The sequence below is a fragment of the Salvelinus alpinus genome, chromosome 3, assembly GCF_045679555.1.
Source record: "Salvelinus alpinus chromosome 3, SLU_Salpinus.1, whole genome shotgun sequence".
NCBI classification, from domain to species: Eukaryota; Metazoa; Chordata; class Actinopteri; order Salmoniformes; family Salmonidae; genus Salvelinus; species Salvelinus alpinus.
Window position 1 is genome coordinate 69546295 of NC_092088.1, and position 27712 is coordinate 69574006.

At 42.2% G+C, this 27712-nt stretch overlaps 1 protein-coding gene across 1 annotated transcript in view; it reads right to left on the reverse strand.

Moving 5' to 3' along the window:
• nploc4 (NPL4 homolog, ubiquitin recognition factor) overlaps positions 1-27365 on the reverse strand; it is a 49337-nt gene extending 21972 nt beyond the window's left edge. The window contains exons 1-9 of the mRNA XM_071393866.1: positions 27065-27365; positions 25054-25134; positions 9673-9782; positions 7934-8146; positions 5374-5422; positions 5164-5258; positions 4833-4956; positions 4370-4549; positions 3641-3727 (exon numbers count right to left, since the gene is read on the reverse strand). Coding sequence (XP_071249967.1) covers positions 3641-3727; positions 4370-4549; positions 4833-4956; positions 5164-5258; positions 5374-5422; positions 7934-8146; positions 9673-9782; positions 25054-25134; positions 27065-27079 — 954 coding nt within the window. The 5' untranslated portion in view covers positions 27080-27365. The remainder of the gene's footprint in view (positions 1-3640; positions 3728-4369; positions 4550-4832; positions 4957-5163; positions 5259-5373; positions 5423-7933; positions 8147-9672; positions 9783-25053; positions 25135-27064) is intronic.
• Positions 27366-27712: the final 347 nt, after the last annotated feature.

Sequence of the window (27712 nt, forward strand, 5' to 3'; positions counted from 1 at the left end):
TAGAGCTTACACAACGATTTAAGTCAATAAGTCATCGTATGATATATTTGGCCTTGAATTGACAAATCTGAAATGCCCAGTGTGAATCCGGTTTATTTTGCTATAATACGAACCACTAAGACTCTTCCTAGTGCTGGCCGCCCGGCCAAACTGAGCAATCGGGGGAGAAGGGCCTTGGTCAGGGAGGTGACCAAGAACCCGATGGTCACTCTGACAGAGCTCCAAAGTTCCTCTGTAGAGATAGGAGAACCTTCCAGAACGACAACCATCTCCGCAGCACTCCACCAATCAGGCCTTTATGGTCAAGTGGCCAGATGGAAGCCCCTCAGTAAAAGGCACATCAGCTCGCTTGGCCAAACGTCTCTGGTCTGAATGCCAAGCGTCACATCTTTAGGAAACATGGCACCCTTCCTACAGTGAAGCATGGTAGTAGCAGCATCATGCTGTGGGGATGTTTTCCAGCGGCAGGGACTGGGTCAGGATTGAGGGAAAGATGAACTGAGCAAAGTACAGAGAGATCCTTGATGAAAACCTGCTCCAGAGCGCTCAGGACCTCAGACTGGGGTGAAGGTTCAGCTTCCAAAAGGACAACAACCCTAAACACACAGCCAAGACAATGCAGGAGTGGCTTCGGGACAAGTCTCTAAATGTCCTTGAGTGGCCCAGCCAGAGCCCAGATATCTCTGGAGAGACCTGAAAATAGCTGTGCAGCAACACTCCCCATCCAAACAGACAGAGCTTGAGAGGATTTGCAGACAAGAATGGGAGAAACTCCCCAAAAACAGGTATGTCAGGCTTGTAGCATCATACCCAAGAAGACTCTATGCTGTAATCGCTGCCAAAAGTGCTTCAACAAAGTACTGAGTAACGGGTCTGAATACTTAGGTAAATGTAATTTCAGTTTTTTTATTTTTCATAAAATTAAACTGTTTTTGCTTTGTTATTATGGGCTATTGTGTGTAGATTATAGAAGGACAAAAACAACTTAATACATTTTACAATAAAGCAGTAACGTAACAAAATGTCGAAAAAGTCAAGGTGTCAGAATACTTTCCGAAGGCACTGTATATACAAGTAGCCTTTGTCGTTTTTTCAGAGGTGGAACCTAAAGGTGCATTTCCTCTGTAGGACAGGAAATTACATTGAAATAGTGGCAGCAATAATTTAGGGGTAATTATTATAGTCGGTGTTTGTGTGGATAGTCCAGTGAAAATGTAAACTGGCTTCTTAATCTTGTTTGGTGACAGAATCTGAATAACTCAATTGCTGGATGCAATGTAGAAGTCTAGCCTACTGTATTTGGAATATGAAACAACTGAACTAGTTTTATATATCACAGACAGGACAGAGACAGGAGACAGACAGACAGACATAACTGCCAAAATAAAGGAAACACTTGAGTAAATGAGGGATACAAAGTACATTGAAAGTAGGTACTTCCAACACGGGTGCAGTTCTTAAGTTAATTAAGCAAGTAACATCCCATCATGCATAAAAATGTCCAGTTGCCCATTATTTTGGCTACCATTGGCTAGAAGAGAACAGTGACTTTGAAAGAGGGGTCTCAAAGGAGCATAGGGGGTTTAAAACTTCTTCGGGATTGATATCCGGTTAACTTCTTTGGGGTAGGGAGCAGTATTTTCACATCCGGATGAAAAGCATGCCCAGAGTAAACTGTCTGCTACTCAGGCCCAGATCCTAGGATATGCATATTATTAGTAGATTTGGATAGAAAACACTGAAGTTTCTAAAGCAGTTCGAATGATGTCTGTGAGTATAACAGAACTCATATGGCAGGCAAAAACCTGAGAAAAAATCCAACCAGGAAGTGGGAAATCTGAGGTTTGTATGTTTTCAACTCTGCTTATCCAAGATACAGTGGAAATGGGGTCATGTTGCACTTACTAAGGCTTCCACTAGATGTCAACAGTCTATAGAACCTTGTTTGATGCTTCTACTGTGACGTGGGGGCGAATGAGAGGAGAATGAGTAAGGTCTCTCCCAGAGCGCCACGAGCTGACCATGCGCTGACCATGTGCGTTCATGTGAAGGTTAGCTGCGTTCCATCGCATTTCTGAAGGCAAAGTAATTCTCCGGTTGGAACATTATTGAAGATTTATGTTAAAAACTTCCTAAAGGTTGATTCTATACATCGTTTAACATGTTTCTACGGACTGTAACGGAACTTTTTGGACTTTTCGTCCGTACTTTCCGCTGGACTTGCACGCGCGTCGTGAGTTTAGATTGTGTACTGAACGCGCAAACAACAAGGCGGTATTTGGACATAAATGATGGAAATTATCGAACAAAACAAACATTTATTGTGGAACTGGGATTCCTGGGAGTGCATTCTGATGAAGATCAAAGGTAAGTGAATATTTATAACGCTATTTCTGACTTGTGTTGACTCCACAACTTGGTGGGTATCTGTATGGCTTGTTTTGGTCGCTGAGCTCTGTACTCAGATTATCTCATGGTGTGCTTTCACCGTAAAGCTTTTTTGAAATCTGACACAGCGGTTGCATTAAGGAGAAGTTTCTCTCTAATCCTATGTATAACACTTGTATCTTTCATCAACGTTTATGATGATTATTTCTGTAAATTGATGTGGCTCTCTGCAAAATCACCAGATGTTTTGGAAGCAAAACATTACTGAACATAACGCGCAAATGTAAACAGATTTTTGGATATAAATATGAACTTTATCGAACATGCATGTATTGTGTAACATGAAGTCCTATGAGTGCCATCTGATGAAGATCATCAAAGGTTAGTGATTAATTTTATCTCTATTTCTGCTTTTTGTGACTTCTCTCTTTGGCTGGAAAATGGCTGTATGTTTTTGTGACTAGGCGCTGGCCTCAGATAATTGCATGGTATGCTTTCACCGTAAAGCCTTTTTGAAATCGGACACTGTGGTTGGATTAACAAGATGTTTATCTTTAAAATTATGTATAATACTTGTATGTTTGAGGAATTTTAATTATGAGATTTGTTTGAATTTGGCGCCTTGCACTTTCACTGGATGTTGGTCAGGTGGGACGGTAGCGTCCCACCTAGCCTAGCGAGGTTAACGAGAGAATCACTGACATGTCAGCTGGTCCTTTTGTGCAGGGCTGAAATGCAGTGAAAATGTTTTTTGGGGATTCAGTTCATTTGTATGGCAAAGAAGGACTTAGCAATTAATTGTAATTCATCTGATCACTCTTCATAACATTCTGGCGTATATGCAAATTGCCATCATACAAACTGAGGCAGCAGACTTTGTGAAAATTAATATTTGTGTCATTCATCAGTGTGCTGTGTGAATTCTCATATGAGTGGAGAAGTGCAACTGAAGCACAAAATTAGTCTGATGCAGAGCAAAACACAGCAAGATATATATATATTTTTCTATGTGTGAAAAAATGCAGAATTCTGCGTGGACGTCTAAGTCTAAAGTTACACCATAAAAACAAGAGTGGATATATATTGCAGAGCACAATCTTAGTGTCTTGAACAGGGTTGAGGTCAATTCTATTCCAATACAGTAAAATTAACAATCGAAATGGAATTGATAGTGATATAGATAGAAGGTTGACATCAGAATCTAGAATAGCTAAAATAAAGCCAATAGTATAAGCTAGTGGTTCCATCTTACCTTGCGCAGGCCCAGCTTCGCTGCGATCTCCTCCACGGCTGCAGCTTTAGGGTCCTCCACCAGCTCCAGACTGTTCTGGGTGGCAATCTAATGGACAGAGGAATTCACAACAGTTAAAACTAAACAAACCACTAAATATAACACATCTAGGATTAACATATTTCTGAAAAAGTACACAACCTTATATTTTCTTATGCTATTGGAAACTATGTATAGCTATAATGAACTGATTACTTAAAGATTCACTCTTTACTTGTTATATATTACTGCACGGTCGGAACTAAAAGCACAAGCATTTCACTACACTTGCATTAACATCTGCTAACCATGTGTATGTGACCAATAAAACTTGATTTTGACATTTTTGTATTGTTTCCGCCAGTAGTTTTGAAAGCGGTGCTTACGAGCCAAAATGGATCCCCGTTTTTTGTGTACTACGTCATCCATTTGTTTACTACGTCTTTAGTGTGATAGGTTACGAATTTAGCAATTCATGTGATATGTTACAAATCCGATTAGTGCAATATGCTATGAATTTGATGTGCTTAAGATGCCGGAGTGCATCTAAGTCTGTGATAGAATTACTGCTCCAGCAAAAGCAGCATTTTATCAATATCCAATACCCCATTGAAAGTGAACTTACTGCCATCCTGTGGCTAACCAACCTTACTACATCTACAACTCACTAACAAACCATTAGACTGACTCCCGAGAGTGCAGAGCACTCACCTGCGGGGGTTCGTAGATGGCAGCGACCTCTGCTCTGATGGCCAGAGGGATGTCTTTGTGCTCTGTGTACCTTCCGTACAGGTAGCCCATCCTCTGGCTGCCCGTCTTCCTCCAGAAGTCCAGGAAACGGTCTGCGATGGTGTGGTTCTCAAACATGATGTTGTCTATATGTCTGTATTTCTGGTAGCAGGGATGAGGCGGGTTATACAAATCACTATCTCCACTAGGAATGAGTAGTGACTGAGTAATCTCTTGTGTATTTCAATAGGATTCCTCTCGTCATCTTCTCTTAATCTGAACTGATGGGAATGTAAATGAAGCCAAGGAGACAAGGAGAGGAAGACACTTTAAAATACTGAGATGGAGCCTTGGCAGCAAAGGGGAGTATTGATATGGACCCTTGGGAGCAAGGACATGAGTGTGTATAGGCCCTTTGGCGCAAGGAGGGAGTTATGGGGCGTACTTGTCTGTTGAGGGTAATGGCGCTGGGCTGGCACTTGGTGCAGATCCCCTCTGGCCAGGGAGGGTGGCCCTCACAGCCTGACTTGATCTTACAGCTGATATTCTCCAGGGCCACAAACTTCCCTCTGTAAAGGAAAATAGGTTATAAATAAAGACAAAGAGCTTGTGGATGTGGCCAATTCTCCTGCTAGGGAAGTGAAGAGTGCATAGACTGGTCCCAGATCTATTTGTGCAATCTTGCCAACTTCAATGGATGTTGTCATGCCAAACATGTTGCCAAGAAACCACAAACAGGTCTGGGATCAGGCTAGAGAACATCTGGTGCTACTCACTTGTCGGCACCTCCTGTCAGCTTACGGATGTAGGCGTGGAATGACATGTGCTTGACAGGCGGGTCTAGATGGCTCAAGTATTCTTCATCAAAAGGCTGACAGAGATAACAATTAAATGTATAGCAAAGAAGTACACCTGACATGTAAACCACAATTTTAAAGTAAACAGTAATAGTTGGACGAATGAAGGTGGAAAGAACACACACTTACCTCTAGTGGTACGCAGTGCACACACTTTCCCATCGATCCATGTCGACACCTGAAACAAGAACTGAATCAATACACTGACACAATTGAATGCCATAATACAATAACATAACTAGCTACAGTCTACAAAGCTGTGTCTCTCTTACACTGTGGATATCTGTTCCTGTAGATATTTGCTTCAATAGAACATACAGGAAGTCTATGAAATATCTTACAGCTTTGGATCTCTGTTCCCGTAGACCACAGGAAGTTAGTGGCACCTTAATTGTGGAGAATGGGCTCGTGGTATTGGCTGGAGCAGAATTAGTGGAATAGAATCATATACATGGTTTCCATGTGTTTCATGCCATTTCATTCCCTCCATTCCAGCCATTATTATGAGCCATTCTCCCCTCAGCAGTCTCCAGTGGTAGACCTTTAAGTCGACAGAGCTGTGGATCTCGGTTTCAGCAGATCACATGTCAAACTCATTCCAAGGAGGCCCAAGTGTCTGTGGGTTTTCGCTCCAACCTTAAACTTGATTGATGAATTAAGGTCACTGCTTAGTATGGAACTCCCCTCACCTGGATGTCTAGGTCTTAATTGAAAGGAAAAATAAAAACCCATAGACATTAACCTCCGTGGAATGAGTTTGACACCCCTGCCGTAGATCTTTAAGTCTATTAATCTATTGCAGCTGTGGATATTTTTTCCTGTAAATATTTGCTTCAATACAACATGAAGTACAGTGGGGAGAACAAGTATTTGATACACTGCCGATTTTGCAGGTTTTCCTACTTACAAAGCATGTAGAGGTCTGTAATTTTTATCATAGGTACACTTTAACTGTGAGAGACGGAATCTAAAACAAAAATCCAGAAAATCACATTGTATGATTTTTAAATAATTAATTTGCATTTTATTGCATGACATAAGTATTTGATCACCTACCAACCAGTAAGAATTCCGGCTCTCACAGACCTGTTAGTTTTTCTTTAAGAAGCCCTCCTGTTCTCCACTCATTACCTGTATTAACTGCACCTGTTTGAACTCGTTACCTGTATAAAAGACACCTGTCCACACACTCAATCAAACAGATTCCAACCTCTCCACAATGGCCAAGACCAGAGAGCTGTGTAAGGACATCAGGGATAAAATTGTAGACCTGCACAAGGCTGGGATGGGCTACAGGACAATAGGCAAGCAGCTTGGTGAGAAGGAAACAACTGTTGGCGCAATTATTAGAAAATGGAAGAAGTTCAAGATGACGGTCAATCACCCTCGGTCTGGGGCTCCATGCAAGATTTCACCTCGTGGGGCATCAATGATCATGAGGAAGGTGAGGGATCAGCCCAGAACTACACGGCAGGACCTGGTCAATGACCTGAAGAGAGCTGGGACCACAGTCTCAAAGAAAACCATTAGTAACACACTACGCCGTCATGGATTAAAATCCTGCAGCGCACGCAAGGTCCCCCTGCTTAAGCCAGTGCATGTCCAGGCCTGTCTGAAGTTTGCCAATGACCATCTGGATGATCCAGAGGAGGAATGGGAGAAGGTCATGTGGTCTGATGAGACAAAAATATAGCTTTTTGGTCTAACTCCACTCGCCGTGTTTGGAGGAAGAAGAAGTATGAGTACAACCCCAAGAACACCATCCCAACCGTGAAGCATGGAGGTGGAAACATCATTCTTTGGGGATGCTTTTCTGCAAAGGGGACAGGACGACTGCACCGTATTGAGGGGAGGATGGATGGGGCCATGTATCGCGAGATCTTGGCCAACAACCTCCTTCCCTCAGTAAGAGCATTGAAGATGGGTCGTGGCTGGGTCTTCCAGCATGACAACGACACGAAGCACACAGCCATGGCAACTAAGGAGTGGCTCCGTAAGAAGCATCTCAAGGTCCTGGAGTGGCCTAGCCAGTCTCCAGACCTGAACCCAATAGAAAATCTTTGGAGGGAGCTGAAACTCCGTATTGCCCAGCGACAGCCCCGAAACCTGAAGGATCTGGAGAAGATCTGTAGGGAGGAGTGGGCCAAAATCCCTGCTGCAGTGTGTGCAAACCTAGTCAAGAACTACAGGAAACGTATGATCTCTGTAATTGCAAACAAAGGTTTCTGTACCAAATATTAAGTTCTGCTTTTCTGATGTATCAAATACTTATGTCATGCAATAAAATGCAAATTAATTACTTAAAAATCATACAATGTGATTTTCTGGATTTTTGTTTTAGATTCCATCTCTCATAGTTGAAGTGTACCTATGATAAAAATTACAGACCTCTACATGCTTTGTAAGTAGGAAAACCTGCAAAATCGGCAGTGTATCAAATACTTGTTCTCCCCACTGTATATACATATCTTACAGCTGTAGATCTCTGTTGCTGTGTAGCTTTGCTTCAATACAACATACAGAAATTAAATCACTCTCTTACAGCTGTGGATCTCTTCAAATGAAATCCCTATTTCAAGAACATTGGGAAACGATGGCACTCCAAAAGGACAAAAAGACGTCACAAAAAGACGTTTTGTCCTTTTTTTAAAGTGCCACGGTTTCCCAGGAATTATATAAAATCTCTTACAGCTGTGGATCTTTGTTCCTGTATATCTTGCCCTCCTGCTTGGCCAGATACTGGTCAATCTCATCCTCTGGGATGTGGGGTGCCGAGTGGGAGCGTGACATCATCGACGATGAAGATGAGGGTAGTGATGAAGTGTGAGGCGTGGCCACGTCCATGGTCTCTCCGGAGGGTCCTGGGGAGCCCGACGGGTACAGGAAGAGCATGTCTCCATGTCTAGAGAAACACACACAATGAGCATAATGATAATCCGAGATAATAACAAGTGAACAAAATGAAGTGACGATATACACTGAATGTACAAAACATTAAGAACACCTGTTCTTGACAAACTGACCAGGTGAATGCTATGATCCCTTCTTGTGGTCACTTGATAAATACACTTTAAATCAGTGTAGATGAAGGGGAGGAAACAGGATAAAGGATTTTTAAGCCTTGAGAAATGGATTGTATGTGTTTGCCAATCAGCGGGTGAACGGGCAAGACAAGATTTAAGTGCCTTTGAACGGGGTATAAAAGTAGGTGCCAGGCGCACCAGTTTGTGTCAGGAACTGCAATGCTGCTGGGTTTTAAAGCACAACAGTTTCCAGTGTGTATCAAGAATGGTCCACCACCCAAAGGACACCCAGCCAACTTGACAACTGTGGGAAGCATTGGAGTCAACATTGGCCAGTATCCCTGTGGAACACTTGACGAATTGAGGCTATTGTTTAGTATACCCAGTGTAAATAATGACTACATGTTTATCTAGCTAAATGGAGTAGCCTAACAATTAGTGACAGGGCTCTCCCCAAAGAATGTAAGAGGGGCGCAGCGCCACCTTGTGGACTGACTGCACCACAGTAATTTGTTTGTTTTTTAAAAGTATTTTGTTATCTCTAACCACATTTCTATCTACAGTTTTCATGTGAGTAAAGGCACACCGTATATAACAAAACTGTGACAGCTGTGATGAAACAGGAAGTTGCGGTACAATTTTATAAATGCACACAATAAATGTTGTTTGTTCATTATGATGGGATCATTTTGTGTTGGTAAAATTAATTATGCAAGAAACGGTGGTGGAAATATTGATATAATAACCATCGTATCAAAGTGAACTTGGAGTCACGCGATGATAGGGCTGTAGTCCTCCCACTACGACATGCAGTTTATTAGGCTACAGAGGAAATAAATTGTGATGAACTTCACAGGGTGGTGATAGTGCACGGTGATCTTGATGCTCCTTTCCAATAAATATTGGGGGTCTTCTTCTGGTGACATGATCGATGCTCGACTGCAATTTGACAAATATTCTCGCTTTTATCCATAATAATGTCATCTACCCGCACTGTATCTGCGACCTATCGGCTGGAGCTCACCTGCCAAGACCAGAGTAGGCACATTTGCGAATTAAAGCAACAGTTCGTGTGACAAAACTAAATCATTAGAGTTGAAAATGTGATGGTAACATCTTGAACTTTAGAAATTTATTCGGTACATGATGAAGTACATTGTGTGCACTGTGTCATCACGCACTGATTTTTATCCGCAATAAGACCAATTAGTGGAAACACCTCTGTGTGCGCATAGATTATTTGCATTAAAATAGGCACCAAGTGGATGGAAACCTAGCTATTTAAGGCCATTTTTTGCTCTAGATTGCAGAAAACGGCAGTTAAGGTGTTAAAAAATGAATAAAACTATACTCAGCAGCACCACTAGATTGTTAAAACAATAACTTAACGTTTCTCCAAACTCACTTGATCTTGAGCAGGCTGAGGGTCTTATTCTGGGACTGGATCTCATCGGTCTTGTTGCGGTTCAGGAAGATAGAGAAGCCATTGGAGGTGAAACCAAACTCTTTGCCCACCTGACAGTAGAAAAAGGGTAATAATGATTAGTCTCGCCTGCCAGACCCATGGCACGGCTGTGGAAAGAGTCTAGGTAAAGAGATTAAGTAATGATGAGCTTTATTTTAGAGCAGCGGTTCCCAAACGTTTTATAGTCCCATACCCCTTCATAACATTCAACCTCCAGCTGCGTACCCCCTCTAGCACCAGGGTCAGCGCACTCTCAAATGTTGTTTTTTGACATCATTGTAAGCCTGCCACACACACACACACACACTGTACAATAAAATGTTTAAACATAAGAATGAGTGTGAGTTTGTCACTTCCCACGAGCCGGGTTGTGACAAAGAGCTCTTATAGGACCAGGGCACAAATAATAATCAATAATTTTGCTCTTTATTCAACCATCTTACATATAAAACCTTATTTGTTCATCGGAAATTGTGAATAACGCACCGCAGATAAATGAGAAGGGTGTGCTTGAAATGATGCACATAACACTGCAATGTTGGGTTGGAGAATGTCTCCGTCTTAAATCATTTTCCACACACAGTCCGTGCCTGTATTTAGATGTATTCGTGTTAGTGAGGGCCGAGAATCCACTCTCACATAGGTAGGTGGTTGCAAAGGGCATCAGTGCCTTAACAGTGCAATTTACCAAGGCAGGATACTCTGAGCGCAGCCATATCCAGAAATCTGGCAGTGGCTTCTGATTAAATTACATTTGCACAGAACCTCTTATTGCAATTTCGATGGGGCTCTCTTGTTCAGATATTGGTAAGTGGACTGGAGGCAGGGCAGGAAAGGGATAACAAATCCAGTTGTTTGTGTTGTCCAGTTAGGGAAAGTACCTGCGTAAACGCACACCCAGCTCACTCAGGTGCTTCGCTATATCAGATTTGACATTGTCCGTAAGCTCGAGTTCATTTGCACACAAAAAAATCATACAAATGATGGAAAGACCTGTGTTGTTCTTAATGCAGAGAAGAACTCCAACTTCTTAATCATAGCCTCAATTTTGTCCCGCACATTGAATATAGTTGGAGATCCCCGGGATTCCTAGAATCAGACCATTCAGGAGAGAAAAAACATCACCCAGATAAACCAGTAGTGTGCAAAACTCATCATGCAAGCGGTCAGACAAGTAAAAATTATGGTCAGTAAAGAATACGTTAAGATCTTCTCAATTATTGGGTTGGCGCCCCCCCTTGGTTTGTGCTGTGGTGGAGATCTTTGTGGGCTATACTCGGCCTTGTCTCAGGATTGTAAGTTGGTGGTTGAAGATATCCCTCTAGTGGTGCGGGGGCTGTGCTTTGGCAAAGTGGGTGGGGTTATATCCTTCCTGTTTGGCCCTGTCCGGGGGTATCTTCGGATGGGGCCACAGTGTCTCCTGACCCCTCCTGTCTCAGCCTCCAGTATTTATGCTGCAGTAGTTTATGTGTCGGGGGGTTAGGGTCAGTTTGTTTTATCTGGAGTACTTCTCCTGTCTTATCCGGTGTCCTGTGTGAATTTAAGTATGCTCTCTCTAATTCTCTCCTTCTCTCTTTCTTTCTTTCTCTCTCTCGGAGGAACTGAGCCCTAGGACCATACGTCAGGACTACCGGGCATGATGACTCCTTGCTGTCCCCAGTCCACCTGGCCTTGCTGCTGTCACAGTTTCAACTGTTCTGCCTGCGGTTATGGAACCCCTACCTGTCCCAGACCTGCTGTTTTCAACTCTTAAATTATCGGCTATGAAAAGCCAACTGAAATGTATTCCTGATTATTATTTGACCATGCTTGTCATTTATGAACATTTTGAACATCTTGGCCATGTTCTGTTATAATCTCCACCCGGCACAGCCAGAAGAGGACTGGCCACCCCTCATAGCCTGGTTCCTCTCTAGGTTTCTTCCTAGGTTTTGGCCTTTCTAGGGAGTTTTTCCTAGCCACCGTGCTTCTACACCTGCATTGCTTGCTGTTTGGGGTTTGGGTTTGGGTTTTTTGTACAGCACTTCGAGATATTAGCTGATGTACGAAGGGCTATATAAAATAAACTTGATTGATTGATTGAATTAAAATAAAATAACCAGCGCACTTCTTCTGTATGTTGTAAAAGCGTTAAATGGTCGCTGCCCATATCATGGTCGCTGCCCATATCATTGCATAGCGCAGAAAATACACTAGAGTTTAGGGGCCTTGCTTTAACTGACTTGCCTAATTAAAAAGGTTTTAAAAAAATCTAAGTAGAAACATTAACTGGACTTATGAACGGATGAACGCAGACTGACTTGCTCAATCACCTTTGACGTCATGCCTATACTTGCGCCATACTCTAAAATAAAATAGTTCCTTTGAGTCTTAAGATGAGTTTCTAAAATGTCAAAACATCACATACTGTTTCTAGTTCATCACTCCGTAATAAACTTTTTTCCCCTTAAAAAATGTATCAACTCATTTTCTGTCTTTAAACATTCCTTAAAACAGTCTGGTTTCTTCAACACTAACTACAGTGGCAAGAAAAAGTATGTGAACCCTTTGGAATTACCTGGATTTCTGCATAAATTAGTCATGAAATTATATCTGATTTTCATCTAAGTTACAACAATAGACAGTGTGCTTAAACTAATAACAAATTGTATTTTTCTTGTCTATATTGAATACATAATTTAAATATTCACAGTGTAGGTTGGGAAAAGTGAGTGAACCCCTAGGCTAATGACTTCTCCAAAAGCTAATTGGAGTCAGGAGTCAACTAACCTGGAGACCAATCAATGAGACGAGATTGAATGTTGGTTAGAGCTGCCTTGCCCGATAAAAAACACGTACAAAATTTGAGTTTGCTATTCATAAGAAGCATTGCCTGATGTGAACCATGCCTCAAACAAAAGAGCTCTCAGAAGAATTGTTGACTTGCATGAAGCTGGAAAGGGTTACAAAAGTATCTCTAAAAGCCTTGATGTTCATCAGTCCACAAATTGTCTATAAAGTGGAGAAAGTTTAGCACTGTTGCTACTCTCCTTAGGAGTGGCCACCCTGCAAAGATGACTGCAAGAGCACAGCGCAGAAGAATCTGAGAGTGTCAGCTAAAAACTTATAGAAATTTCTGGAACATGCCAACACCTCTGTTGACGAGTCTACGATACGTAAAACACTAAACAAGAATGGGGTTCATGGGAGGACACCACGGAAGAAGCCACTGTTGTCCAAAAAAACCCATTGCTGCACGTCTGAAGTATGCAAAAGTGCACCTGGATGTTCCACAGCGCTACTGGCAAAATATTCTGTGGACAGATGAAACTACAGTTGAGTTGTTTGGAAGGAACACACAACACAATGAGCGGAGAGAAAAAAAAAGCACAGCACTCCAACATCAAAACCTCATCCCAACTGTAAAGTATGGTGGAGGGAGCATCGTGGTTTGGGACTGCTTTGCTGCCTCAGGGCCTGGACAGCTTGCTATCGTCGACGGGAAAATGAATTCCCAAGTTTATCAAAACAATTTGCAGAAAAGAAATTCAAGAAATTCCCTCCTCTGAGTAGGTTTAGACTCCTGGCAGTCTTTGCATGTTCTTACAATTTCCTGGATGTTTTTACTTATTCCAGGCCATCCATACCCACACGAAACTTCACAATGCCTTGATGGCCGCCGTGCATGCACTTCAACATCTCAGTTTACATTGGTCTTTTAGCAGACGCTCTCATCTAGAGCGACTTACAGGAGAAATTAGAGTTAAAACCTCTTAAGGATCCAACCCTTTTTTTCAATTTCCACCTAAAATGACATACCCAAATCTAACTGCCTGTAGCTTAGGACCTGAAGCAAGGATATGCATATTCTTGGTACCATTTGAAAGGAAACACTTAAGTTCGTGGAAATGTTAAATGTAGGAAAATATAACACATTAGCTCTGGTACCATCATCTTTGAAATGCAACAGAATGGCAATAATGCATTATTCCAGCCCAGGTGCAATTTAGATTTTGGCCACTAGATGGCAGCAGTGTATGTGCAAAGTTATAGACTGATCCAATGAACCATTGCATTTCTTTTCAAAATGGTGCATCAAGACTGCCCAAATGTGCCTAATTGGTTTATTAATAACTTTAAGTTCATAACTGTGCACTCTCCTCAAACATTAGCATGGTATTCTTTCACAGTAATAGCTACTGTAAATTGGCCAGTGCAGTTAAATTAACAAGAATTTAAGCTTTCTGCCAATATCAGATATGTCTATGTCCTGGGAAATGTTGTTACTTACAACCTCATGCTAATCGCATTAGCCTACGTTTGCTCAACCCACCGATAATGTAGCGGTTAAGTGCCTTGCTCAAGGGCACGTCAACATTCTTCACCTGGTCTTCGAACCGGTGAGCTTTCAGTTACTGGCACAACGCTCATAACCGCTAGGTTACCCCGCCCCCAGTTCTCATGTCTTGAGGCGTTACTATTTTATTACCATACAACACTTGTCCTTGTGAGGTTTTTTATTTTCTATTCAACTATGCAAGTCAGTTAAGAACAAATTCCTATTTACAATGACGGCCTACCCCGGTCAACCCCTAACGATGCTGGGCGAATTGTGCACCGCCCTATGGTGTTTAACCATCTGCAGCTTTGCATCCGGTTGGGTCTGCTTCTTGACGACATCAAGCTCGGTGGGTGAGATAGGCCATGCTGTACAAACTGCATCCTCATAGGCCTCGATTTCACTGGTCAGATCTGCGATCTCTCGTGTAACAGCTGCCTGGGGATGTCTGGAAAGGGAGTCTGCTATAACAAGCGGTTTCCCGGCAAATACTCGGCTGTAGGGTTATAAAACGCATCATGCGCATCAACAGTCTCTGACACCACAAAGGCACAAAGTCAAGGTATTTACAGTTTATTAGTGTTTGTGATCACTCTGCAGTGCGAATGTAGGAGCCATACATATATCTGGTAAACTTCTCACATGCCCAGACTGCTGCGAGACACTCCTTTTCTATCTGTGCATAGCGCTTCTCTGAATCTGTGAGAGTCCTGGAGCAATAAGCTACTGGCTTTAAGTGTCCATCTTGTTTTTGTAGTAGGACCCCGTCTAACCCATAACTACTGGCATCAGCACTGACTATGGTAGGCTCTGTAATATCACAGATGCCAGTACAGGTGACTGACGAGTTGCTTTACCTTCCTAAAGGCCTGCTCCTGCACTGTACTCCACATCAATGTTGAATCACCCGAGCAGAGTCGTTGAGTAGTTTGTTGACATCGGCTAGACCCATTAGGTAACTGCTTAGTTAGTGAATCATACCAAGGATCCTCCTCAGATCAGACATTACTTGACAGCATGGATCTTGGTTTCATCAGGAGAAATGTCATTCTTGTTGATGCAGTGTCCTAGGTAGTCAAACCGTTTCTGACGCAGTAGACATTTGTCGGGTTGAGCTTTCTCCAGTGTGCATTGGGTTCTGGAGTCTCACCTCATCCTCTGGCGTCTGAGTAAATAAGCATATTATCCATGTAAATAGCCACACCTTCTTGGTTCATCAGGAGCTCTTAACTCACGCTGGAAGATTTCTGGGGCACTATTGATTCCAAATGGAAGGTTGTTGAAACGGTACCTTCCAAAAGACGTTATAAATGTGGTAAGCTTGGCACTCTGTCTAGTGGAATCTGCCAGAAGCCACTTGATGCATCCAAAAGAGAAAAACACCTTGGCACCAGTAAGCTTAGGCAGGCTATCGTCTATGGTGGGTAGAATATATTTCTCCCTTTTCCCAACTTCTTTGGGGTAGGGAGCAGTATTTTCACGTCCGGATGAAAAGCATGCCCAGAGTAAACGGCCTGATACAAAGCCATAAAAGCTAGAATATGCATATTATTAGTAGATTTGGATAGAAAACACTCTGAAGTTTCTAAAACTGTTTGAATTATGTCTGTGAGTATAACAGAACACATCAGGCAGGCAAAAACCTGAGAAAAAATCCAACCAGGAAGTGAGAAATCTGAGGTTGGTCGATTTTCAACTCAACTCCTATTGAGGATACAGTGGGATATTGGTAATGTTGCACTTCCTAATGCTTCCACTAGATGTCAACAGTCGTTAGAACCTTGTCTGATGCCTCTACTGTTTAGTGGGCCTGAAGGAGAGAGGAATGAGTCAGGTCTGCCATGAAGTGACCATGCGCGTTCACGTGAGAGCGAGGTCTGTTCCATCGCAATCTCTGAAGACACATGAATACTCCGGTTGGAACATTACTTAAGAATTATGTTAAAAACATCCTGAAGATTGATTCAATACTTAGTTTGTCATGTTTTTACGGACTGTAATATAACTTTTTGTTCGTACTTTCCGCTGGACCTGCCCGCGCGTCGTGAGTTTGGAAAGTGTACTGAACGTTAGAACCACAAGGAGGAATTTGGACATAAATGATGGATATTATCGAACAAAACAAACATTTATTGTGGAACTGGGATTCCTGGGAGTGCATTCTGATGAAGATCATCAAAGGTAAGTGAATGTTTATATTGTTACTTCTGTTGACTGCATAATATGGCGGCTATATTTGTGTCTTGATTGGGCTCTGAGCGCCGACTCAGATTATTGCATGGTTTGCTTTTTTCATAAAGCTTTTTTGAAATCTGACACAGCGGTTGCATTAAGGAGAAGTGCATCTAAAATTCCAGCATTACATTTGTATCTTTTAGCAATGTTTATTATGAGTATTCCTGTAAATTGATGTGGCTCTCTGCAAAATCAAAGGATGTTTTGTGACTTCTGAACGTAAGGCGCCAATGTAAACTCAGATTTTTGGATATAAATATGAACAAAACATACATGTATTGTGTAACATGAAGTCCTATGAGTGTCATCTGATCTATATTTCAGCTTTTTGTGAATCCTCTCTTTGGCTGGAAAAATTGATGTGTTATTCTGTGAATAGGCACTCACCTAACATAATCGTTTGGTTTGCTTTCGTCGTAAAGCTTTTTTGAAATCGGACACTGTGGCTGGATTTACAACAAGTGTATCTTTAAAATGGTGTAAAATGTATGTTTGAGGAATTTTAATTATGGGATTTCTGTTGTTTTGAATTTGGCGCCCTGCACTTTCACTGGCTGTTGAAGAGGTGGGACGCTAACGTCTCACGTACCCTAGAGAGGTTAACCGTCTCAGGTCAACACCTTCCCTCAGCTGGTCTTTGTTCTTCTTGGGTACCAGGACCATAAGAGCACACCACTCGGTGGGCTCCCTGATCACACCACTCACCAGACGTGTTTCAGTGCCCATGCTGGGGAGCCCACAGAGTGGTGTGCTCTTATGGTCCTCGTACCCAAGAAGAACAAAGACCAGCTGAGGGTATGTGCTGACCTGAGCCCCTTTACTTGCTCTGACTATCTCACAAGCTCTACCACTTTGTCGAGTGTCAAGTCAGGTGTTAGATAAGGAGTTGTCAGAGAAGCTTCAACTAATATCCCTACGACCAACCTGTCACAGATATATTCTTGATGCTTGGCATTGTCGAAAGCACGACTGGGTCGTGTCCATAGATACAGAACAAAAAGACCTAACCACTGGGTCGCTTCTCTGGCAAACAAACTGATAGAACGAACGACCAGCCGTCTTGGGTATCAACCCTAAATTTGGGTTAGGACTGTATCTTGTGGAAGGCTGAAATTAATAAATTCATCAAAATAAAATGTTTAATGAAAACATGTAAATCATTATTTGAATATGTTGATAACCCATTGTATAAAAGTGATCGAAGCCAGTGTTTGGAGGATATATTGGCGCGGTCAATATATCCGCCAAACACCGGCTTCTCGGGCATTAGACATGAAATGAGTCTAAGCTATAAGAAGTTTGTTAATGGATATTTATATTTTGTGTTTTAAGTTATCATTTCAGTTTTACTTGGTGTTACCACTGTTACACACAGTATTGAGGATAAAAACCTGGACTATCACCTTTTGACATCATGTGCGCCCATGTTGAAAAATGAAAGAGCAAATAAATAAGTCTCGGAGCAATGAAAAATATTCAAGGTATATATGATAAGAATCGCTAGCAATGACAAAATACTTTCTTTTTTTCTTCCTAGGGGCACAGGTCCTCCCAAATTAAAATTCCAGATAGCGCACTAAAATATTTAGGAGCTTATGCGGCCAAAGTGGTAGCACGGTAAAGCCCTGTGAGTGTATTTTTACGAAAAGTCTCGTAAGTAGACTGCTCAAGGTAAAAATCATGTCAGCCATACACAGGTCACAAAAATGCAGCTTATTCAAAGCTGAGAAGACAGTGCAGTGCCTTTGTTCTTATGGGCAAGACAACAGTAGTGGTCTAGCCTATATCAGCATAAATATAACAATGACATACAAAGGGATATAATGTATGAATGCGTCTGGGAAAATCCCTCCCTCCCCGTCTGATCAGACACAGTGCCTCTCTGGGCTCTTCATGCAACTCTCCCTATCACTGACTGATTGACAGCACATCAGAGGCAGGGAATACAAATTAGACTACTCTCTCCATTGACCTGCAACACATTTCTGTTTTAACTGAAAGACATTCATTTTTAATAGGGTTCTGCCGCAGGCAAGGCAACCCTTCTCCACTATGACCAAACAGCCGGTAACTTCTTTTTCAGCCACTGATATTGGAATTGAGTTTAATGGGCAATCTGAAATTGGTACATCAATTTGTTGACTTAAATGATATGTACCCATTGATTCTTGAAGAATATAACGTATAAATGCTTAATGAGCTTAGTTCAACTATCTTACTTACTCCATCAAAACACAAAATATAAGCTTATTTTACTCCATTGTTTGTAAACTATATAATTGTAAACAAACACTGTGTAGCTTCAAAACATGGTTACCTATAATATTGATGTCATGGATGGATATTCTTTGGATCCATAGCTCGGTCTCTGTGGACCTTGACGTTATTGATGGCATTAGACACTGGAGCCAGTTCAAGGACAGAGCCCCGTATTTACTCAAAAATGTTCCCACTCTTGACTCTGCAGTTACCGTCGGGTCTCATGGAGCTAAGAATTTCCTCATGAGAGAAGGGAGAGAGGTGGTGCAGTGTGTCTATGAAAGCTCGGTCTATGAGTTTGAAAGTGGTTCCATTTCTCAAGCCCCATCACTCAGTTCTTTACCAAAACAGTGGTGGGGTGCCCACTTAGAGGCAGTCAGCAGTTCAGACAACTAAGGTATTTCCTTGATTTCCTACTAGAGGTCGACCGATTAATCGGAATTGCCGATTAATTAGGGCCGATTTCAAGTTTTCATAACAATCGGAAATCGGTTGGACTAGTAACCGAAAGGTTGCAAGTTCGAATCCCCGAGCTGACAAGGTACAATTCTGTTGTTCTGCCCCTGAACAAGGCAGTTAACCCACTGTTCCAAGGCAGTCATTGAAAATAAGAATTTGTTCTTAAAACCTTTTCTCAATAGGGGGGCGCCATTTCGACTTTGTAAAAAAACGTTCCCAAATTAAACTGCCTCGTACTCAATTCTTGCTCGTACAATATGCATATTATTATTACTATTGGATAGAAAACACTCTAGTTTCTAAAACCGTTTGAATTATATCTGTGAGTAAAACAGAACTCATTTTGCAGCAAACTTCCTGTCAGGAAGTGAGAAATCTGAAATCGGGCACTCTGTTCCAGGGTCAGTTTATTAATTTGCATGTAATCTATGGGTCGACATGCACTGCATACGCCTTCCCCTAGATGTCAGTAAGCAGTGAGAATTGGAATGGGGTGTCTAGGTAGATCTGAGGCCGTACAAAAGCTCTTGGAACCGGGTGTGCAGTCTTTTCAACGTTCGTCATGACGCAAGCCAGACCTCAGGATTGCATTCTGAAAAGCTCTCGTTATAGGCGTTAGATATATCCGGCTCTGATTTTATTCGATATAGGTGTTAAAAACATCATAATGTAGTTATTTTAAACCGAGTTATATCAGTTTATATCAGTATATTGCGATTTTCGGTATTTTATTTGTGCTGCGTTATGGTGAGTTGGACACGTCTTCGCCACATGGCTAATGTTTGCTGCTAATTCCAAAGTTGAAGACGACAATCTACAACCGAGCAACGATTATTCTGGACAAAGGACAACTTGCACAAGATTCTGATGGAAGCTCATCAAATAGTAAGAACTATTTATGATGTTAATTCGTTGTTCTGTTGAAAAATGTTAAACTATTATTCCGCCATTAATTTCGGTGCGGTCTCGCTTTAACGCACGCTGTATGTCGTAATAACGTTAATTTAAAAAATCTAACAGCGGTTGCATTAAGAACTAATGTATCTTTCATTTGCTGTCCAACCTGAATTTTTTAGTCAAGTTTATGATTAGTTATTGATTAGATTAGGTGCCTCTCCCAAGATTTCTCCCGACATTTTGTTTGCATTTTGGCTACTATTCACATTGTATAACCACGATTTGTGCCGCTAAATATGCGTTGAAACACATAACATAGAATGCCCACCCAGCTCACGTCCTGACCAACTAAACAAGACTGAACAAAGGAAATAAGGTCAGGAACGTGACACTCAGCGACTGTGAGACAGTATTGGGTAGGAAATAGAGGTCGACCGATTATGATTTTTCATCACCGATACCGATTTTTGGAGGACCAAAAAAGCCGATTCCGGGGCCTCCCGGGTGGCGCAGTGGTCTACGTTTCAAACGTTGAAAATAATAAATGTTTTGTTTTCGAAATTATAGTTTCTGGATTCGACCATATTAATGACCAAAGGCTCGTATTTCTGTGTGTTATTATGTTATAATTAAGTCTGATTTGATAGAGCAGTCTGACTGAGCGGTGGTAGGCAGCAGCAGGCTCGTAAGCATTCATTCAAACAGCACTTTCTAGCGTTTTTCCAGCAGCTCTTGACAATGCTTCAAGCATTGAGCTGTTTATGACTTCAAGCCTATCAACTCCCGAGATTAGGCTGCTGTAACTGATGTGAAATGGCTAGCTAGTTAGCGGGGTGTGCACTAATAGCATTTTCAATCGGTGACGTCACTCGCTCTGAGACTTGGAGTGGTTGTTCCCCTTGCTCTGCAAGGGCCGCGGCTTTTGTGGAGCGATGGGCAACGATGCTTCGAGGGTGGTTGTTGTCGATGTGTTCCTGGTTCGAGCCCAGGTAGGGGCGAGGAGAGGGACAGAAGCTGTACTGTTACACTGGCAATACTAAAGTGCATATAAGAACATCCAATAGTCAAAGGTATATGAAATACAAATGGTATAGAGAGAAATAGTCCTATAATAACTACAACCTAAAACTTCTTACCTGGGAATATTGAAGACTCATGTTAAAAGGAACCACCAGCTTTCATATGTTCGCATGTTCTGAGCAAGGAACTTAAACGTTAGCTTTTTTTACATGGCACATATTGGAATTTTACTTTCTTCTCCAACACTTTGTTTTTGCATTATTTAAACCAAATTGAACATGTTTCATTATTTGAGGCTAAATTGATTTTATTGATGTATTATATTAAGTTAAAATAAGTGTTCATTCAGTATTGTTGTAATTGTCATTATTACAAATACCAATTATTATTATTTATTTTTTAAATCGGACGATTAATCGGAATCGGCTTTTTTTAAACATTTCTTATCCCATTTTCTCCCCAATTTTTCATGGTATCCAATCGCTAGTAATTACTATCTTGTCTCATCGCTACAACTTCCGTACGGGCTCGGGAGAGACGAAGGTCGAAAGCCATGCGTCCTCCGAAGCACAACCCAACCATGCCGCACTGCTTCTTAACACAGCGCGCCTCCAACCCGGAAGCCAGCCGCACCAATGTGTCGGAGGAAACACCATGTACCTGGCCCCCTTGGTTAGCGCGCACTGCGCCCGGCCCGCCACAGGAGTCACTGGAGCGCGATGAGACAAGGATATCCCTACCGGCCAAACCCTCCCTAACCCGGACGACGCTATGACAATTGTGCGTCGCCCCACGGACATTCCGGTCGCGACAGAGCCTGGGCGCGAACCCAGAGACTCTGGTGGCGCAGCTAGCACTGCGATGCAGTGCCCTAGACCACTGCGCCACCCGGGAGGCCCCGGAATCGGCTTTTTTGGTCCTCCAATAATCGGTATCGGTGATGAAAAATCATAATCGGTCGACCTCTATTTCCTACCCAATACTGTCTCACAGTCGCTGAGTGTCACGTACCTGACCTTATTTCCTTTGTTCAGTCTTGTTTAGTTGGTCAGGACGTGAGCTGGGTGGGCATTCTATGTTATGTGTTTCTATGTTGGGTTTATTGTTTGGCCTAATATGGTTCTCAATCAGGGGCAGGTGTTTGTCATTGTCTCTGATTGGGAACCATATTAAGGTTGACTGTTTTCACTGTTTGTTTGTGGGTGATTGTTCCTGTTCGTTGCGTTCATTGTCTCTATGTTCAGGTCTGTAGTGTCGTTAGTTTCATTTTCTGTTTATTGTTTTGTTCGTGTTGTTAAGTATTCCAATAAATATGGAAACGTACCACGCTGCAATTTGGTCCTCCTCTCTTCCACCTAACGACGAGCGTTACACTGAGGTCCCGTTGTGGTCAAGACTGGCAGGCAAGCAAGCATGCGGATGTGATACAGCTATTTATAAACCACTGTTCAAAGTAATTGCAATAATACACAGCTCTCCCGCTCCCTCTAACACCCAGCTCCCTCTCCACATAGGTTCTACAGCTGCACCATCGAGAGCATCCTGACCAGTTGAGTCACTGCCTGGTATGGCAACTGCTCGGCATCTGACCGTAAGGCGCTAGAGGGTAATGCGAACGGCCCAGTTTCCTGCCATCCAAGACCTACAGTGGGGAGAACAAGTATTTGATACACTGCCGATTTTGCAGGTTTTCCTACTTACAAAGCATGTAGAGGTCTGTAATTTTTATCATAGGTACACTTCAACTATGAGAGACGGAATCTAAAACAAAAATCCAGAAAATCACATTGTATGATTTTTAAGTAATTAATTTGCATTTTATTGCATGACATAAGTATTTGATACATCAGAAAAGCAGAACTTAATATTTGGTACAGAAACCTTTGTTTGCAATTACAGAGATCATACATTTCCTGTAGTTCTTGACTAGGTTTGCACACACTGCAGCAGGGATTTTGGCCCACTCCTCCCTACAGATCTTCTCCAGATCCTTCAGGTTTCGGGGCTGTCGCTGGGCAATACGGACTTTCAGCTCCCTCCAAAGATTTTCTATTGGGTTCAGGTCTGGAGACTGGCTAGGCCACTCCAGGACCTTGAGATGCTTCTTACGGAGCCACTCCTTAGTTGCCATGGCTGTGTGCTTCGTGTCGTTGTCATGCTGGAAGACCCAGCCACGACCCATCTTCAATGCTCTTACTGAGGGAAGGAGGTTGTTGGCCAAGATCTCGCGATACATGGCCCCATCCATCCTCCCCTCAATACGGTGCAGTCGTCCTGTCCCCTTTGCAGAAAAGCATCCCCAAAGAATTATGTTTCCACCTCCATGCTTCACGGTTGGGATGGTGTTCTTGGGGTTGTACTCATACTTCTTCTTCCTCCAAACACGGCGAGTGGAGTTAGACCAAAAAGCTCTATTTTTGTCTCATCAGACCACATGACCTTCTCCCATTCCTCCTCTGGATCATCCAGATGGTCATTGGCAAACTTCAGACAGGCCTGGACATGCACTGGCTTAAGCAGGGGGACCTTGCGTGCGCTGCAGGATTTTAATCCATGACGGCGTAGTGTGTTACTAATGGTTTTCTTTGAGACTGTGGTCCCAGCTCTCTTCAGGTCATTGACCAGGTCCTGCCGTGTAGTTCTGGGCTGATCCCTCACCTTCCTCATGATCATTGATGCCCCACGAGGTGAAATCTTGCATGGAGCCCCAGACCGAGGGTGATTGACCGTCATCTTGAACTTCTTCCATTTTCTAATAATTGCGCCAACAGTTGTTTCCTTCTCACCAAGCTGCTTGCCTATTGTCCTGTAGCCCATCCCAGCCTTGTGCAGGTCTACAATTTTATCCCTGATGTCCTTACACAGCTCTCTGGTCTTGGCCATTGTGGAGAGGTTGGAATCTGTTTGATTGAGTGTGTGGACAGGTGTCTTTTATACAGGTAACGAGTTCAAACAGGTGCAGTTAATACAGGTAATGAGTGGAGAACAGGAGGGCTTCTTAAAGAAAAACTAACAGGTCTGTGAGAGCCGGAATTCTTACTGGTTGGTAGGTGATCAAATACTTATGTCATGCAATAAAATGCAAATTAATTATTTAAAAATCATACAATGTGATTTTCTGGATTTTTGTTTTAGATTCCGTCTCTCACAGTTGAAGTGTACCTATGATAAAAATTACAGACCTCTACATGCTTTGTAAGTAGGAAAACCTGCAAAATCGGCAGTGTATCAAATACTTGTTCTCCCCACTGTATATAATAGGCAGTGTCAGAGGAAAGCCAATAAAATTGTCAGAGACTCCAGTCACCCAAGTTATAGACTTTTCTCTACTACCGCACAGCAAGCGGTACCGGAGTGCCAAGTCTAGGACCAAAAGGCTCCTCAACAGCTTCTACCCCCAAGCCATAAGACCGCTGAACAATTCATAAAATCATCACCGGACATTTTATGTTGACCCCCCTCCCTTTTGTACACTGCTGCTACTCGCTGTTTGTTTGTTACCTACGCATAGTCACTTCACCCCCACCTACATGTACAGATTACCTCAACTAGCCTGTACACCAACCAACTCGATATTGTTATTCTTATTGTGTTACTTTTTATTTTAGTCTACTTGGTAAATATTCTCTTCTTCTTGAACTGCACTGTCGGTTAAGGGTAAGTAAGCATTTCACGGTAAAGTCCACACTTCTTGTATTCGACGCATGTGACAAATAAAGATTGATTTGATTTGACATAACAACCACAGGTCTCTGCTGAGCCATGCATTGGATCCTTCTACAGTGGATGGCTCACTCTCATTAGCTGCAAAGTGCACAGGTGAGGGGGGACACTGCAGAAATAGTCTCCCTTTCCTGCAGAGCAGCCTACCTCATAAATTAACACTGAGCTTGAGCACAGGCTGGGCACAGGGAGAGAGAGTGAGAAAGACAGAGAAAGATGTCAATCTTCTGATGCTACCTGGCCAAAAGCAGTTAGACAGAATGTGCTATTAATATGACTACAGAATGACAGAAAGAACCACAAGTTTTCCATGTGTTTGTGGAGAATAGTTTGTTTTTGTACAGAGCCCAACCATATAGCCTACAATACCACTAAGAGCCTATGTTCGTCTTCATGTCATGTTTCCATACCTTATTGAGGAAAGCGGCTGCTGTCTCTTTCTTGGTGGCGGGGATCTTCTTCATCCCGTTCGGGGACTGAACCCGGATGATCTGTAAATTAGGAAAAATATTACATTTCTGCACATCATAATCTATCATTTCCATTATCTCCTAAATGTAGATTGCTTAACCAAACACATTGGAAAACCATATTGATCATGACTCATCACCAATGAAAAGATAACGCAAATTCTCAAAAAGTTCTACAGCTGCACCATTGAGAGCATCTTGACTGGCTGCATCCCCGCTAGGTACAGCAACTGCAAGGCACCCGACTGCAAGGCACTACAGAGGGTGGTGAGTACGGACCTCTATACCAGGCTGTCAGTGGAAGGGGGAAAGCAATTGTCAAAAACTCCAGCCACCCATGGCATAAACTGTTCATTCTCTCTGCTACCGCAATGCAAGCGGTACCAGCGCACCAAGTCTGGAACCAACAGGACCCTGAACAGCTGCTACCCACAAGCCATAAGACTGCTAAACAGCTCATCAAATGGCTACCCGGACTACCTGCATTGACCCTTTTTTGCACTAACTATGCACACACACTGGACTCTATCCACACATACTTATTACACTGACACCCCAACACACACTACATATGCCCACACACACACACGCTTACTCACGCCACAAGCACACTTTCACATACGCTGCTGTTGCTACTGTCTATCTATCCTGTCACCTAGTCACTTTACCCCTACGTTTATGTACACATAGCTACATTACCATGTACCCCTGCACATCGACTCAGTACTGGTACTCCTTGTATTCAGCCATGTTATTTTTAACTCATTATTGTCATTCACTTTGTATTTGTGTCACTATTTCTATGTTGTTGTTTTTACCTTTAACTCTATTGTTGGCAAACAACCTGTAAGTGAGCATTTCACTGGCAGTCTACACTTGTTTACAAAGCACATGACAAATAAAATGTGATTTGACTCATCAGCTAATTTTTTTAACACCCCAAACTGTCTCGCTGACATTTGTCACTGACCCACTGAAAACAGGACACTGCTGTAACTATTTAGCTAGATTTTTCTGCTAGAGCTGTCAGTGCCAGGGTCATGACAGTGCAGAAATGTGGGTGAGGGTGGAGGGTCGTTGGCACCCGTCGTTCATTGATGTAGTGACACAGTGGTTATAATTAACAAGCAATAATTTGGTTGTGATGGTGAATTACCTCGTTTAGTTAGCTAAGAATTGTAAAGGACATGATATGAGCAGCTTCTGTCATGGGCTGACTGGTTTTTAAATAATTACTGTAGGTACGTTAGCTCGCTGGATTGTTTAATCTCGAATGAACAGGGAAAACAACCCTAAACAGTATAACTTAGCAAGCTAACTAACGTTAATTATTTAGCTAGCAAGCCAGCCAACTCGTGACTAAGTAATTAGCTATCTAAAACTATTTTTAGGCACAAGTTGAAGACAAGGTCGCTATGAACACTGACTAGATAATGTAACTTTTAACAAAGTTAGCTAGCTACAGAAGCTATCACTTCTTTCTTGCAAAAAAACAATGGGGGCCAGGGAATGTTGATAAAACGTGTTAGCTGCTTAGGTAGGTAACGTTAGCTAACAACGTCAACAGCAATGTGCCTTTGTCAAAGTGAACGTCCACGCATTTTTCAAAACCAATAGTTACAAAGATAGTTAGCTCCCTAGCTAACACACGATTTAACTATTTTTCTAATAAATAGCTATGACAGGTTAACGTAAACTGAGCCACCGTAATGTAACATGTTGGCAAATTTGAAATAAAAGATGTCTGACTAACTAGCTAGGTAAGCTTGATAACAGAGGGAGTTAGCGGTTATCTAGGCCCTGTCAGTCTAGTGAGATGCTAACTATGTTAGCTAGCAAATGGCTAATTCTGCTGCCTCATCACTCCGCTGGTCAGACTTTGGTAACGTTAGCTAGCTGGCAATCAATCCTAAATATTTTAGCTTTAACTATAATGCGCTGTCATACTTACAATATTTTCTGCCATGATGTTCGGGTTTGTGGTCCCGATTTATTTCACTGTGTAGCAAAAGAGAACGATACCAACGATAAAATATTTACTGACTGGACAGAATCAACGGAACTCCATTCCACGACTCAAACACCGGGTGTTACACGCTAACAAGTCCGTGCCATAGTGCCCCTCCGCAACTGCCCGAGTGAAAGAGGCATCGATATAAAATCCTTCCGAGACTTTTGTTCTGCAGCATTTCCACAGGTTTTTGCTCCCTCGCAAAGAATTCTCAACTCCACGATACTCAAAGGAGTTGAGTTGCAAGGCGATGAATTTTGGCAGAGTGTAACGTTACCCTACCTCCGACTATAACGGGTCGGTATCAGTCGATACTTGTAAAAATGTCCATTCTTTCATACATTGTAGGGTGAATTCATATCAGAGTGGACATCTTATAAACTAAGACAGCTTAATCCTGAGGCGTTTATTTATTGGTCTGACAAGAGAAAATCTAAACTATTGTTACGACATTTTTTCTTCAGTTTTGATGTTAAGGTTATAAAACTCATACATAATGCACAGTGCCAAATTGTAAATGTGCCTACTATGTACTGGTGCATGAAAATACATTTTAAAAAGTTGCCAATATTATGTTTACATTTTGTA